General features: G+C 50.0%; 1 protein-coding gene across 2 annotated transcripts in view; it reads left to right on the plus strand.

Moving 5' to 3' along the window:
* Window positions 1–1,056: 1,056 nt before the first annotated feature.
* Vwa5b1 (von Willebrand factor A domain containing 5B1) overlaps window positions 1,057–15,653 on the plus strand; it is a 52,654-nt gene continuing 38,057 nt past the window's right edge. Inside the window, exons 1-4 of one of the 2 annotated variants that reach the window (XM_087906992.1) lie at window positions 1,057–1,378; window positions 9,619–9,784; window positions 11,678–11,821; window positions 13,313–13,583. In XM_087906992.1, coding sequence (XP_087763118.1) covers window positions 9,646–9,784; window positions 11,678–11,821; window positions 13,313–13,583 — 554 coding nt within the window. In that variant the 5' untranslated portion in view covers window positions 1,057–1,378; window positions 9,619–9,645. The remainder of the gene's footprint in view (window positions 1,379–9,618; window positions 9,785–11,677; window positions 11,822–13,312; window positions 13,584–15,653) is intronic. The other variant, XM_087906993.1, reaches the window with a different exon arrangement.

A 15,653-nucleotide genomic window follows, 5' to 3' on the forward strand; every position in this document is an offset into this window, starting at 1 on the left:
TCTGCCCATTTTCCTACATGTCATGATGTCACTTTTCCTTATGGCTACATCTGCTATGACTATGCATCCCCTTGTCTTTACCCATGCATCTGTCAGTGGACATCCAGACTCATGTTATTTCCCAGCTAGTGTGAGCAGTGCAACGATGAACACAGGTGTGCAAGTGTCTCTGTGACGTTTTAACCTGGAGTCCTTCAGGGAAATACCCAGGAACGCTATGACTGGGTTGTACAGAACAGAATTCTGCGTTTCTTTTTTTTTTTCTTTTGAGGATGCCCTGTATTGATTTCCATTGTGGCAGGTTTATATTCCCAGGAACCGTGAAGGGTTCTTCTTTCCCCACAGCTTCTCAAGTGTTGGCTGCCACTTGTCCTTTGGATGACAGCCATTCTGACTAGGGTGAGACAGTCTCAGAACAGCTTTAATTTGCAGTACCCTAGTAACTAAGAGTGCTGAATATGTCTTCAGCTGTTTATTGGCCATTTGTGTTTCTTCTCATGAGAGCTGTCTGTTCGGTTCATTAGCCTGTGTGCTGATTGGCTCATTTAGTTTTTTAGTGTTTATTTCTTCAGTTCTTTATATATCCTAGATATTAATTCTCCTGTCTGGTGTGGAGGTGGAAAATATGCTTCCCCTTCGTGGAGGCTGTCTCTGTTGACTGTTTTTTATGTAATTCTGTTGGTCAGTACTTACAATCACTTCTTGTGCTGTTGGGATCCTATCCAGAAAAGCCCTGGCTGTGCCTGTAGACAGAGTCTCTACCTCCAGTTCTAAGGGAACGGGTCCTGGTTGGGTGACTGAGGAAGAGGACCCAAAATATGAGAACAAGGGCCATGTCTGTCTTGCCCCTGGCCATCGGCTGGGCCTGGCACAGACTCTAGCCCTCGGTAGGCAGGCCCCGTGCATCTGCTGATGAAACACAGCACACCCAAAGGAAATACAAGGCACGAGAATCGCTGGCTCTCTCTGTGGGAAGGACTTGGAGGGCTCCATGGAAACGGGGGCCTCTGAGCTGGGCCTCGAAAGCGGCTAAGATTCCCTCCAGGGCCCCGGTTAAGGCAGCAACACCAGAAGACAAAGTTCAGAGTAACAGTGGTGGGGGTGGGGGTGGGGGTCTTGATGAGCCGCAGGATGAAATGAACACAATAGAGATGGGGATCTGACGCACGGTTGGGTGATCCTGGAGTGGGAACCAGAATGTGCAAACCCTAGAATTCTAGAAGCTTAGTACAATTGACTCAGACTCTGGGAACTTACTGACTGTGGACCACTTTGATGGAAGGATTGAGTTGCCAGTCTGTGGTTGGGTCTTGAGCTCCCTCGAGAACTGAAAGGACTTTCTAGAGGTAGCAGAAGGAATGGGACCCCAAAAACTGAGGTAAGAAGATGGGATGGGGCCCAGGTTCAAGCGATGAGTTTATTATACTCTGTCTAGTACAAGCCCTGATGAGCATGATTTGGGATGGGGGGGATCTGGCCAGGTTGGGGATGTGAGACTTCCAAAATGCCAGGATGGAGCCAAACAGCCATGTCTGAGACAGTAATGTTGAGCAGATATCAGTTAAACAGATTTCATTTCCAGAATGAGACCCTGATCAGAAATCTGATGGGCAGAAATCCATGGGAACTTCTCTACTCTGCAGGTGTGCAGAAAGCTAAGTCCCGAGCACTAACTTGGGCTTTCAAGGCACATAGCACTGGAACAGCAGGGCCTATTGCTTTGATAGCAGGTCTCTGACCTCTAGTGCCTCGTAAGTCTCCAGCGTTCCTCTGAGCACAGGCCTAGCAGCACCGGTTGAGGTCCTACCTCTGTGCTTGTTTGTTGTTGTTGTTGTTGTTTGGTTGGTGTTTTGATTGTTTGTTTTTTCTTTTTGGGCAGTGCTAGGAATCAAAGGTCCCTGTATACATGCTGGACAAGTGCTCTACCAATGTGCTATAGCCCCAGTCCTTTCTAAATCTCTTTTTACAATGTCATAATCCCCTAGCAAAGGGGTGTAGACACCCCCAGGCCCCAGGAGCCTTGACATAGATGCTCCCCATCCTGCCTGTGAGAGTTGGAGATGCAGAAATCTTCTGCCTGCTCCTTTCTATCCTGATTCTGTCTCCCATCCGCAGTACAAGCTGAGAAGCAGCTCAGGACAGGGACAAGGTTGTGGAAGGGAGAGGGGCTAGCGCCCATCGAGGTTGGCCTCTGGAGAGCTGTGAGGTCTGAACTTGTGAAGCGGTGCAGAGGTACGAACCCTAACAGTGTCGATCAGCACAGAGGGCCTATGAAGGCACCCCCATGAGAGATCTTTCTCTGAACCAAGCCTGACTGAGGGCATTAAAACAGAGTCAAAGAGGTCACAGCCAGTGCTCTTAGAGAACTTGTCAGCCTGTGCACAACAGATGGATGGTTGCCATGCCTTGGGATATGGACTGTGACAGACAAGGCGCCATGGGATACGGAAGCCATAGAGAGACATCGAGAGTGTCAAGAAAAACTTCATGGGGCTGGAGAAATGGCTCAGACAGTAGAGCGCTTGCCATGTAATCAGGATGACCTGGTTTTGGTTTGAGGAACCCATGGAAGAAAACATGCAAGCGTGGTCGTGTATATCCTCAATCTCAGGACCGAGGGAGTGCAGACAGGCGGGTCCCAGGGGTTCACTGGCCAGCCAACCTAGTCAAATCATTAAGTTTCAGGTGACAGTAAGACACCTTGTCTAGAAAAAAATAAGGTAGGCGGTGTCTTCAGAAATAACACCTGAGGTTAACTCTGGCCTCCACACACATGAATATGAACCTGCACACATACACTCCAGACACACACACACACACTCCATACAGATACATATATACATATTCAATACAGATATGCACACATACATACACTCACACTCCAGATACATACACACTCTCCCTCAAACATACATACACTTCATACAGATACATACGTGCACACACATACCACACACACACACACACACACTCCATACAGATACATACACTTATAGACACACATACGTACATCACAACACACACACACACTCTATACATATATACATACACACATACACACCATACATGTATACACAATACACTCCATACAGATACACACACACACCATACATGTATACACAATACACTCCATACAGATACACACACACACAGAGACACGAATGGAGGAGGGGACAGGAGAATAGGCCTTACATGATGAATGGGACTTTGAAAGACAGAGAAGGTGGCAGCCGTTATCCCAGAAAAAGGTTCCAGGATGACAAAAACAAACAAATACAAACAAACAAACAAACAAAAAACAGCGTGTTTGAGCCTCAGTGAGATCAGAGTGTAGGAGGAAGGTTAATATACAGGACATGGCTGGAGGTGACATTGGTCAGAGATGAGGGCCCACGGGGCAAACCTTGAAGAAGATGCAAGGAATTTGGCTTTGCCCCACTGGACAAAGGCAATGAAAGTCAATTAAGGAGAAATAGAGGCATGTCTGCATGTGTGTATATGGCGATAAAGAAAGCACACTGGGCTGAATGACCACTTAGGATGTTACCGGGGTGGTCCCGAGGACAGCAATGAAGCAATAGGACTAGGTAGGAGTGGAGACAAGAGAACACTCAGGGAGACCTGCCAAGGCTTAGAAGAAAGCTTAGTGCAGAAAGCAGTGTGTCCCCACGGTGAAGCTTGCGGACTCCATGGTCCTGCTGCTAGGGCTCCTCCCCAAGCCTCGTCACTTCCCAGCTGTGGGATCTTGAACAAGTCCTCTCACCTCCCTGAACCTCGGCGTTTTGTCTATAAAAGAGAGAAAGAAGGGCCTATGGTGTCCCAGAGGGTAAAAGAAATTTCTGGTCAAAGCATATCACCTGAGTCTGATTCCTGGCGCCCACATGGTGGGAGGAGAGAACCGACTCCCTGCAGCCGTTCCCTGACTTCCACAGGCATGCTGTGTCATGCACGCGCACAGTAAATAAAACACAAGAGAGGTAGGAACAAAAGGTAGGAAGAGTAGCTGCCTCTCATGCACGTTGCCAAATTATAGGTTCAAGGCACTAGGAGTGGGTTTCATCCATTCACCGAGCATCTGCTGTGTGCCGACACTGTTCTCTAGGTAACAGATATAACAGCAAACAAGTTAAAACAAAATCCCACCCTCGTAGGATCATACTCTAGAAGAGCGCGGGGACACGTTAGACAAGATAAACAGAGTACACACTGGAACAGGTGTGTGTGGCAAGGGAGAGACTCCGCAGGGGAGTCTGGGAAGCTGTGAGCAATACCACAGAGCCATCGCCAGTGGGGTCTGAAGCTGATGGCTTCAGTGGAGACAGAGACAAAGCAAGGAAAGAGCAAAGGATGCTGGGTGAAGAAAAAATGCAGGAGCAGATGCATTGTCCCCAGAGATGCTATTGGAGCCAGGATGGTAGCAGGGCTGGAAAGGGAGGCCCTGAGGCAGGGGCCAGGGAACGTGTGATTGGGACTGTGGGCACAGAAAGCAATAGAAAGAGGCCAACAAGCCAACAAGCATTGGGGCTCCCTCAGAGAGCTTTGGCAAGACACAAGAATGGTGTTCTCATAACAGTAAGGGGGACCAAGCAAGGCATCCATCGGACCCTGCCACTGAGGTACCAACCCAGGGAATCAGCAGAGAGTACAGGACAGGTTCATCCTAACTCAGGATGCAGAGTCCCAGGAGTTGAATGGGATACAAGGAGTCGGGGCTGCAGTGGCACTATGGGAGACTCAGGGAGATGGGCCGTGGCCAGGAGCTGGTCCAGGCACCTAGAATGATCAAGCATCCTCTCTATGAAACTATGGACTGTTACAAGAGAATGGGGTCTTGTTGCAGGAGGAAAGGAAGGTTTAGGGACTCAGCGTCACACACAGGAATGGGACTTAATGACTTCAGCCTCCAGGAGGAATCTGGTAGCCACTCCTCTCCCTCAGGAGAACCAACATCCGGTTTGCGATTGGGATTGAGGATAAATTAATTAAAACGAATACTTCCTCCTTGCGTTATCAGTGCAAGGTTGGTTCAAGGGGCTTGGGATTTGGCCGTGAGAAAGCCAGGCTCTGTCCCTGCCCTGTGGAGGGGAAGCGGATGCTGACTGACAGCCAGAATAAACAGCTATTTCTAATGTGCGTGCAAGCCTGCTACAGAAAGCACAAAGGGAAAGTCAAGCGAGTCCTGGAGGAAAAGGCTGAGGGAAGGGGTTGCCAAGTTAAATGAAACGTCAGTACGTGCCTGCCTAAGCAAAGGCCCGGAAGGGGAGCAAGCCATGCAGACATCCAGGAGAAGGCTATTTCTAGGTGTAGGGGCATCCTATGCAAAAGACCTCAGACAGAAGAGCTGGAGAGAGGAAACCACCAGGGCGGGGTGGGGGAGGGGGTCACAAGGACAATCAGTCCGCAGGGCCTTAAGATCCATGGAGCACATCAGGGGGTTTTTACTCTGGCAGTCACATGACTGGGTCCTTACCTTCAAAGGGTAGCTGTGACTGCTTCGCTGAGAATAGGGAACCACGGGGGTGGAAGCTCATGAATGGGTCAGATTCTAGATGTGCAGTCTCGCTGTCTGTCCCTTGCGCTACCGTCTGTAGCCACACTCTGCCTTGTCCCCCCCCCCACACACAGAAAGCCAGCACCAAATGTCCTTTAATGTCCTTGCAGCAGCTGATAGTCACTCCTTCATTTTTACTTTATAAATATTTATTGAGCCAGGCATAAATACAAATAGCGTCCCGAGCAGGCAGAAGGCCATCATTTGAGACTCGGCATTTCTAAGGCACCAGAGGCCACTTTTGATGCCCTAGAAAGCCACAGGGAATTCATAAGGTACCTCATTCAGTATGAGATCCAGGGGACACTGGTCTCGCACCCTACGTCACTCCCATCATTCCAGCTGCTCCTCAGGGAACACAAAACAGCAAACGAATGATCACTCAGAACACCCTTCTCCAAACCTTCCTGCCTGTCTTCCTCGGCCTCTCTTAAAAGTTTTGTGTGTTTTGAGACAGGATCTCACAAGCTCTAGCTGGCCTGGAAGTTTCTGTGTAGGTCAGGCTGGCCTTGAACTCATAGAAACCAGGAGTTCTCGTGTGAAGCTGGCTTTCTCCTTTTCATTTGGTTTTGGACGCATGCTCAAAAAAATGTTGCCGCCCACTTTTAGGGTGGGTCTTCCCCCACCTAAAATGAACCTAACCAAGACAACTATTGACCCTGACGAACTGAACCTTCAGCCCATACTAGCTCCCATCCTCAGGACAGAACAGGGTCTCCCACACATAGGTCTGGAGATGTGTGTGTGGGTTTGCCACTGTCTCTCATGAGCCTGCTGCTCACTGGAGGCCCAGGCTGGGAATGGAGTCAGAAGAAAGGACATCCAATATAATTGCTTTCCAGAGACCTCAGGGTCCTACCAAAAGACCGTCAGACACGGCCGCCATTGTTCCAACTCGTCCTTCAGCTGCCACCAAACTCACACCTAGGACCAAACATGCCGCTCGCCAGGCCTCAGGGTCCTGTCAGCAAAATATTAACACCTTATCAGTTCTGCAAAGAGTAAATGAGACAATATATGTGTTTGGCTCATTGTCATCGCTTAATAAATTCTCACTGCCATTTGCGGTGTCTCCTTGACTCCCCAGTTTCATCTGTTACAAGATTATAAACTCTCTGAGATAAAGCCGTGTCTTATCTCCGTCTCCTCAGAGGCTATAGAGACTCTGAAACACAGTAGAGACTTATCAATGCTGGAATGTGAATAAGGGCCCTTGGGGTTTAAAGTCTACCTCTCCCAGGAGGTTCTTCCTAAACTACGTCATTGTTTTCGAGCTTTTGTACAAGTACATACTGTTGAGCACCCGACATACGTCTGTTCCTCCTTTTTCTCACCTGTCTTCCTCCTCCCGGTCCCCATTGTCCTCCACTAACAATTTTGCCTCCACTTTCACAATACACGCATGAGCATACATGCAAACATATATGTGATTGTGTGTATCAACATGAAATCTGGGAACCACAAGGGAAAGAAAACCTGGGATCTGTCTTTCTGCGGCTGACTCAGTTTCTGTAATGTGATTATCCCTGGCTGCATGCATTTCCCTGCAAATGGCGACTTCATTCTTCCTGAGGAATCTAAAATATCCCACCATGTTACAGATCTCATTTTCTACGTGACTGCCATTCTGACGGGTGGTATGGGCTCTCAGCATGGTTCTGACTTGCATTCCTCTGGCAGCTAGTGAATTTGAATATTTTTAAAATGTTTTGGTCATCTGAGTTTTACCTTTTGAGAACTGCTCATTTCCTTAAGTCATTGATCAATTGATTCATTTTATTTCTTGTTTAGTTTTGAGTTCCGTGCACCATCTATACACTAACCCTCTCTATCAGATGGATGGAGAATTTCTCCCATTCTCTTGACCAACCCTTCATGTAACTATTTCCTTTGCCATACAGAAGCTTTTAAATCTCACTGGTCCCATTTGTCAATCATTGGCCTTACTGTGGGCCAATATCAAAAAGGTCTTTTTAGGGTCATCTGGCCTAGGTTGCAGAATCTCCCATCCACACCCACTCTCTGGGTGTGAGGCATAGCATGGGAAGATGGGCTGGACAAGATGACCATGTCACACTCTACCCCAGAATGTATGAAGGCTCGAGTCCAAGTCCACTCCACATCTGGTTTTCCCCATCAACATTCTGGACAGTAGTGAAACTGTGGGAGAAGGGACAGAGAGCGTGGGATGCAGCTCACTCAGGAAATGAAGTCTGTCATCTTTGCTTGCTTCCTGCAAGAGGCCGGCCTCTGCTCTGGCCACCAAGACAGACAACAAAGCACTGGAGCCAGCCTTGTGCTCCCAGCTCTCCGCCTTCCGTTATCAGCCAGCCTGTCAGGAGATAAGGCCAGCAGAGCTGTCTGGGCTCCAGTCACAAGGGAGAAGATAATTAAAAAGATGACGCTGGTCAGGCCGTGGAGGGGGCGGGTGGGGGGAGACACCTGAAAATCTCACTGGAGACATCATTAGGACCGAAGCTGGAAGCACAGCCTTCCCTGAGAAGGGGCAGAGTACTCAGCACTTAGCAACTAGTGCCATCAGATGGGAAAAGTTCACCAGTCATGGGACTTTGCCTGGCTCAGACAGAGAGATGAAACCCAGAAAGACCCTCACTTACACCTTTGCTCCCCACCATTCAGAAGCATCTGGCTATGTGGGAGGTCCTCAGAGACCCATTAGGTCTCCATTCACAGTCCTGAAGATTCAGCTCTGGGAAGATCTAGATGGTAAAAGGATGAAGCAATTTGTTATTCTTTCCACTCAGTTGGCACCGAGAGGTCAAAGGAGAACCAATTATGTCCTACCCACATCTCCGTACAGAGAACAGTTGCAAAATAACCTCGCAGGACTAAAGGTGCTCCGATGAGTTGGTAGAAATATGACAGAAGAGAGAAGATGGGGTGCCAAGAGAGGGATGAAGGATGCTGGGCAAAGATAGTCTGCCCTCGACCATTCCGAAGGAGGAGGAGGAGAAAGCTCCTCCATCAAAAACAGAAGTGGGGCCAGATTTGCAGGCAGCATGGCAACACGGAGACAAGAAGGGGAAGCTGCTGAGCCCCTAGTGTTCGAACCGCATTGCTAAGGGGTGGGGCTTAAGCGAAGAATGGGCCCTGGACTAGCTTGCATTCAAGGGGCTTTGGTGGTTTTTGGTAGGTAAAAGAGGATGGCAGGGATGATGGGGACATGCTCACTTTGTGAGCTGGAATGGGCCTGCTGGCCACTGGCTTCAGTCAGGAAGAGTACATTCTATGCTGGGAAGAGATAAAGTCCAGATGGAGGTGGCACCTTGGGACCCGTGTGCTGGGGACAAAGAAGGAAGGCCATGGATAGAGTCAAGAGCTTTCCCTGAGAGAAATCCCAGCCCTAGCCATGGGTTGTATGGGGAATGGCAAGAAAGACTCATCTGGAAGGATGGCACTGTCCTGATTTTGGGGTCTTTGGTGACTTTTAAACCCCTTCCATTTTTGGTTTTTCGAGACAGGGTTTCTCTGTGGCTTCGGAGCCTGTCCTGGAACTAGCTCTTGTAGACCAGGCTGGTCTCGAACTCACAGAGATCCGTCTGCCTCTGCCTCCCGAGTGCTGGGATTAAAGGCGTGTACCACCACTGCCCAGCTGACTTTTAACCCTTAACAACCTAAGTGTTGACTGCAGAGAGTTGGTTTTCTGCAGCCAGGGGGAAGGGACTTGGAGAACCGCCGCGAGTCAATACCTTCATTTTGCAGAGAAAAAAAGTGAGATGCTCAGAGATGAGAAGACATAGGGATGGGATGAGAAGTGAGTCCCTCATCCCCACGCACAAACCGGGTGGGGGGGATAAGTAAGTCCAAACTGTTGGTTGGTCACTTCAGCACTGGCCCTAGCTCTGGGTGCCGCCGGGATTTTAGCTTTTCTACCTGTGACATGAGACATCAGTGACCAAGTCCCCTGCTCTCGGGATGCTCACTAAGTCTGAAGTCCCCAAGGTAAACAAAGATCATGAGGCTTCAGGTTTTGGGGCACTCAAATGAGATTAGGCTTGGAGGGTTATGGGCCTCTCCTCGGTACCCAACTGTCCTGTCTCCTTCAGCAGGCCCTGAGCTGAGGAGCCAACAGAATGCCTGGCTTGCTAAACCGCATCACGGGGGCAGCCCTGCCTCTCACTGCGTCTGATGTCACCACTTATGTCAGCGGCTATGCCCTGGGGCTCACGGCCTCCCTCACCTACGGCAACCTGGAGGCTCAACCCTTCCAAGGTAATGTGTGTATTTCCTGGAACCGCCTCTTCCACATCAAGCCCTTGTCCTGTCACTCACTGGCTGGCTGGTACTGGGCAAGTGTGTGACCTTTCTGCTGGGCTCCTTCCCCACGGGTTTGAAGTGAAGGAGAACAGAAAGCAGGGAGAGCTAAGATTTGGGTTCTGTAAGGAGGAATTGCTGAAGTAGCAGTACCTGACGAGAAGCCGCACGGGTGGAAGTGTGGATAGGACCCATCACTGGGCAGTAGTCTGGGTAGAGGACAGGCTGGCTGTCACACACCTCTCCTTCCCCCAAGCAAGGGATTGACAGATGTTGGTCCAGGGTTAACTGCAGGCAGGATTTTCTCCCCTAACCCCTTTTGTATTTGCTTGTTTATTTGATTAGATGGTTGGGGTTTTTGTTGCTGTTTTTATGGTTTTTTTTAGACAGAGTATTGCTGTACAGCTCTGGCTAAACTGGTACTCACTATGTCATCCTAGCTGACCACATACCCTCAGCAATCCTCCTGCCTCACCTGCTAAATGCTGGTATGGCAGGCAGGTGCCACTGCATTCGACCTGGACTGCCTTCGTATTCGGGGTGATGGAGTCTCCTGATGGCTAACCCATTCTCCCAGGCCCTGTGTCCAAACTCTATCACTGCCTCAGTGCTGCTCTGGGGACCAGCACTACCTGAAAGGAACCTACATGGGAACTTTCTTCTCGGGGATGTGGGCTGGACAAATGGCCTGGCTCTTCTGTTCAAGGGAGCCTAGGCCTGGAGACTGACAACAGGCTTACCTAGGGACCCTGGAGACACTGATGAACAGCTGTGAGATTGACCGGCTTTCCTCTTGCAGGAGGGACAAGTCCCATTTTATAGATAAGGAAACTGAGGCTCTGAAGGACAGGAAGTCAGGATTTGTGGAGTCCTCACCACGGTGTCAGCACTGTGCTGTCTCCATGCTAGAGGAAAAGAATTGAGGTCTTCAAACTCAGCATCACTTAAAGCTGACCAGAAATGCAGGCTCTTGGGCTCTGCCCTCACAGGAATTCAAATCCAAATGCCAACAACCTCCAGACAACTCGCATATTCTTCACGCCAAGGAAATTCAGTTCTAAAACAATAGCCAGGCGTGTTGTTGCTAACTGGTAATCCCAGCTACTCCAGAGGCTGAGGCGAAAGGATTGAAATGTCAAGGTCTAGCTGAGCTATGTAGCAAGTTCAAAGCTAGCCTGGATAACTCAGTAAGACCCTGCCTCAAAATAAGAAGTAACAAGAGGAGATGGGACTGTCATTCGGCGGTAGATCACTTGATTAGCTCATGAAAGGCCCTGGGTTCAATCCCTAGAACGTCAGAAAAAGCAAGGACATAAAAAAACGTGTGATACCTACTGTGTGGTACATGTCTTAATGAGGCTTGCTGTAGGTGGGGACACTAGACTTAGAGATGAGTGTCCTGTCCAATGTAGCAGGGTTAGAAGACATGAAAGGCCTGGATCTGAATCCTTCTCTAGCTCTTCCACGGCCCCCACTGCTGGTGGTGCCAGCGGCAAGCCAGTGACTGTGGACCAAATTCACTGCCCAGTTATGTACTGCTAGGCCTAGGCACAGCCTACACAACAGCCCAGGTTTTTATTTTGCACGGAAACCAGCCTCTCTGGCCCCTGAAGCTCAGACATCCAAGGGTGAAAGATGTTGGGTGTTAGACACAAATGTTTCTTCACGCTACCTGTTGCTGCCCTCATCTGCCTGCTTCCGGCCTTGGTCAGCTATGTCCCCTCAAGGGTCAATGAGTACGGTCCACAAATCTAAGTACAGGCAGATCCAAGGTTGACCCCCCCCCCCACCGGGAGCTGGACGTGTAGGATGGAGCTGAGCACCCTGTGACGCTGGGCCTCACTCCGCCAGGTCTGTTCGTGTATCCGATGGATGAGTATACCACAGTGGTTGGTTTTGAGGCAGTCATTGCTGACCGTGTTGTCACCATACAAATCAAAGACAAAGCCAAGCTGGACAGAAGTCATTTGGATATCCAGTCTGCCACTGTCACAGGTAAGACGTCCCCACGGAGTGTGGTGAGGCTGACCTGGATGGACCACCCAAGCCAGAGCCTCAGGCGCATGGCAAGGCAGCATGGGACTGTCTTTATTTTCATATTCAAGGTGCAATGAGGATCCAAAGAGGGCAGGTTCCAGATCTTTCCGGCACAGAGACCGCGTGGAATGAGTCACACCACGGGCTGACTCCTAGCCTAGTTTTCATGAGTGATGTGAGCTTAGATAAAAAACAAATCTTGTCTGAGGACTGGGGAGATGGCCCAACAGTAAGAGAGCTGGCCGCACAGGTGTAAAACCCTGAGTTTGGATCCCCAGTACCCAAATAAAAAGCTGGGTGTGACTGTCTGTCCTTAGGACCCCCAGCACTGAATGGGGACAGGGGCCAGAGACACAGATGGGAGTATCCCTGGCGCTTGCTGATGAACCAGCTTAGCCAAAAATCCTTAAACTCCAGGTTCAGTGAGAGACCCTGCCTCAAGGGAACAGTGGAAAGCAAAATGGAAGAAGGCACCCAGCATTCCCTCTGGCCTTGATGTACTCTCACAGGTGTGTGCACCTGTGTACAGATGTGCACACATACTCGGCCACACGCATGCACGCACACATGCACATGCACACACATCTGTAAAAATAAGTAATCGGAGCCACTCAGTGCTAAATCAGTGCTTACCAAGAACTATGCCACCGTAATTTTTGTTAGCATAGCTAGTGATTCCTGCTAGTGAGGAAGCTGAGGCTCAGAAAGAGGCAGGGGCAGGCTCAAGGTCACACAGCATGTTAGTGACTTAGCCCACACCAAGTACCACACAATGTAAGCCAATCAGACTGTTGACTGTCAGATGAAACTGATGATGTCAACAAGAGCATCCAGATGTAGAAAGATTTTTTTTTTTAAATCAGCACTCACGGATGGCACCTTCTGGTGTGTGTGTGTGTGTGTGTGTGTGTGTGTGTGTGTGTGTGTGGTGATCTTTTGTGACCTGGAGAAATTGCTAGAACATTCCCAGGAATGACCATGATGGGCCATCAAAGGTGCCTGTGCTTGGAAAGGTGCTGATGTTGTTAGAAGAGAGGAGGGAGACTTGACTGTGGACTAGGGAGGCTCTCACGGTGGGGGAGGAGGTGATGGACGGGTGAGACTAGCCAATGGGACTTTGACCCTTTCAGATGAAAGCAAAGCCCATGAGAAGAAGCAGGCATGCATCAGCTGGTGCCTGGGTGGGATCTGTGGGGTGGGCACGGGATCCTCTGGTGGGCTCTCTTTGTGGTTTTGAGTCTCTTAATGAAAAACCACAGCCTCCACTCGGACCCTGAGGGTACAGAATCCAGCCAATGAGCTAATAATTGGCTGAGCAGCTTAGGCCAGCCGACCCTTAATGGTGGGCCTCAGTTTCCCCGTAAGCAAAAAGGGAACTACCTCATAGCAAACTTAAGAGGGGGCCAGAGACAAGGTCTGCACAGCACCTGACGCCAACCTGGCACTTAGGGAACATTCCACAAGAGGGGGTTCCCATCGCCCCTCATTCCTGCGCATCGGGAAAGGTGGCCTTGGATGAGGATCTGGAGCGGATTCTGTTCGTGGTCAACCTGGGGACCATTGCCCCCATGGAGAATGTCACCATCTTCATCAGCACCTCCTCGGAACTGCCCACGCTGCCCAGCGGGGCTGTGAGGGTCCTCCTGCCGGCTATCTGTGCCCCGACTGTGCCTCAGTTCTGCTCTCACAGTTCCCGCTCCTCCAGACAACAGGCTCAAGGGTAAGGAGGCCCTGCCCAGACCGGGACCTGATGGGGGCAGCAGGAAGGAGACAGGGAGGGGTAGGGGAGGCATTTGGGCCCTCTCACTTTCAGAGTTCCAGAACAATCTACTGGAAATGCTCATTCTGGTATCGGCAGAAGTGCAAGGGTTTAGAGTTTCCAGGGGTTATTTTTTCAGTGCACATAAGAGGGATTTTTGTAAGTATTTACTACATGGTAAGTCCTAGGACTCAGCGTTAGGGATACAGAAGGGATAAAACATGATTCATGCTGTTTAGAAACTTGGAGGGGTTGGGCAGTGGTGGCACACACCTTTAATCCTAGCTCTTGGGAGACAGGGTGGGTGGATCTGAGTTCGAGGCCAGCCTGATCTACAGAGTGAGTTCCAGGATATCCAGGGCTACACAGAGAAACGCTTTCTTGAAAAACAAAAACAAAGAAAGAAGGAAGGAAGGAAGGAAGGAAGGAAGGAAGGAAGGAAGGAAGGAAGGAAGGAAACTCAGAGGGAAGCCAGGCATGCTGCCTTGCTTCTTTAATCCCAGCATGCAGGTGGCAGAGGCAGGCAGATGAATCTTCGTGAGTTCAAGGCCAGCCTGGTCTACACTATGAATTCCAGCACAGCCAGAACTACGTAGTGAGACCCTGTGCCCAAGCACCAAGTTAAAGGAAAGAGATCATTACTATCATGCAACAGCCATGTGATTCTTTACGCCTGTGGCTTGAATGCATAACTAATTGTGTGAAAACTGGTTTGAGAGACGCTCTATGGGACTACGGAGATGAAGAAAGGTTATCCAGAGGCCACACCAGGCTTCATAAAGACCCTGACAGTGAGGACAGGGCGGGGCCTAGGGAGGAGCTGACACAGGCAACAGGTGACAGGCTGTAAGGCTAGGAGAGCCCGGCAGACTCTGGAGCTCACCAATGCAGCAAAGAGCCATTAGTGAGTGTTTCCTGCTGGGCAAAAGGGGATCCTTCTACAGTGTGGGAAGGGAGGGGAGTGCCATGGCCTGGGAGGGACCTGCTGAGACCACAGTCTATGAAAACAAGTGTTGTGTGTGTGGCGGTGGGGGGGAATGCAAAGAGGAGAGGATGGTGTGGCTGCTGTCTTACAGAGGAGACCAGGATTAAACAAGAGCTATGATCTTCCTCCTCCTCTTCTCCTTCCTCCTCCTTTTTTCTTCCTCTGCTCTCTCCTCCTCCTCCTTCTCCCCTCCTTCCTCTTCCTCTCTCCACCTGCCCCCTCCTCCTGAGCTGCTGGGGATGGAGCCCAGACCCTTACACTTGCTATATAAATGCTCTACTGCAAAAAAATAAATAAATAAAATAAATGCTCTACTGCTCGAGAAGCTATGGAAATACATTCTAGAGGAGCAGGGAGTATATAAAGATCCTGGGGCTGTGGCAGGTCTGGTTGGCTATTGTTGGGCTGAAAACGGCTATGGTACAATGAAAGAGAAGGAGTCGAGCTCACAGGGGGTGGAACAGATCACATAAATCTTGAAGATGCCCAGAGCAGGTGGCAAAGCTGACCTGGGCGGGTACCATCAACCCCATGTGTCACTTTGCAAGTCCTGCCTATGGGGCTACAGTGTGGGTTTGAAAGGCAGAATCTCACTGGGGCATTCTGGACTTTAGGACACCAAAGACCCCTGGTGAGCTAGCCCCTCATTCCAGCTGGCAGAGTTGACAGTTATTCCCTTGAGACATCTGCATCAGCTCCCCATGAACCTCAACCCAAAGCCAGCTGAGGCAGCATTTGCCAGGCCATTGGGAAACAGGGAGGGGGTTCCCGTTCACTGCCAGAAAATGGGAATTAGACTACAAGCCAGGAAAACCGTTTGACTCTGATTAGCACGTGCCCTTTACCTGGGGACCCAAAGAGACGTTCTTTCTAAGGTCAAAAGGAGACACAGCAAGGCTGTTAGCGGTAGGGCTGGTATTTGCGAGCACAGGTAGAGGTGGTATTTGAGAGTCTGGCAGTGGATAGCCCTATATGGCATCCAGCCACCAGCAGGAACTCTGAGTGACAGCATGTGGACCACGCTTAGAACAGACTGAGAGAAAGTG

Source organism: Myodes glareolus, chromosome 6 (assembly GCF_982192425.1).
Source record: "Myodes glareolus chromosome 6, mMyoGla1.1, whole genome shotgun sequence".
In the NCBI taxonomy this organism is placed as follows: domain Eukaryota; kingdom Metazoa; phylum Chordata; class Mammalia; order Rodentia; family Cricetidae; genus Myodes; species Myodes glareolus.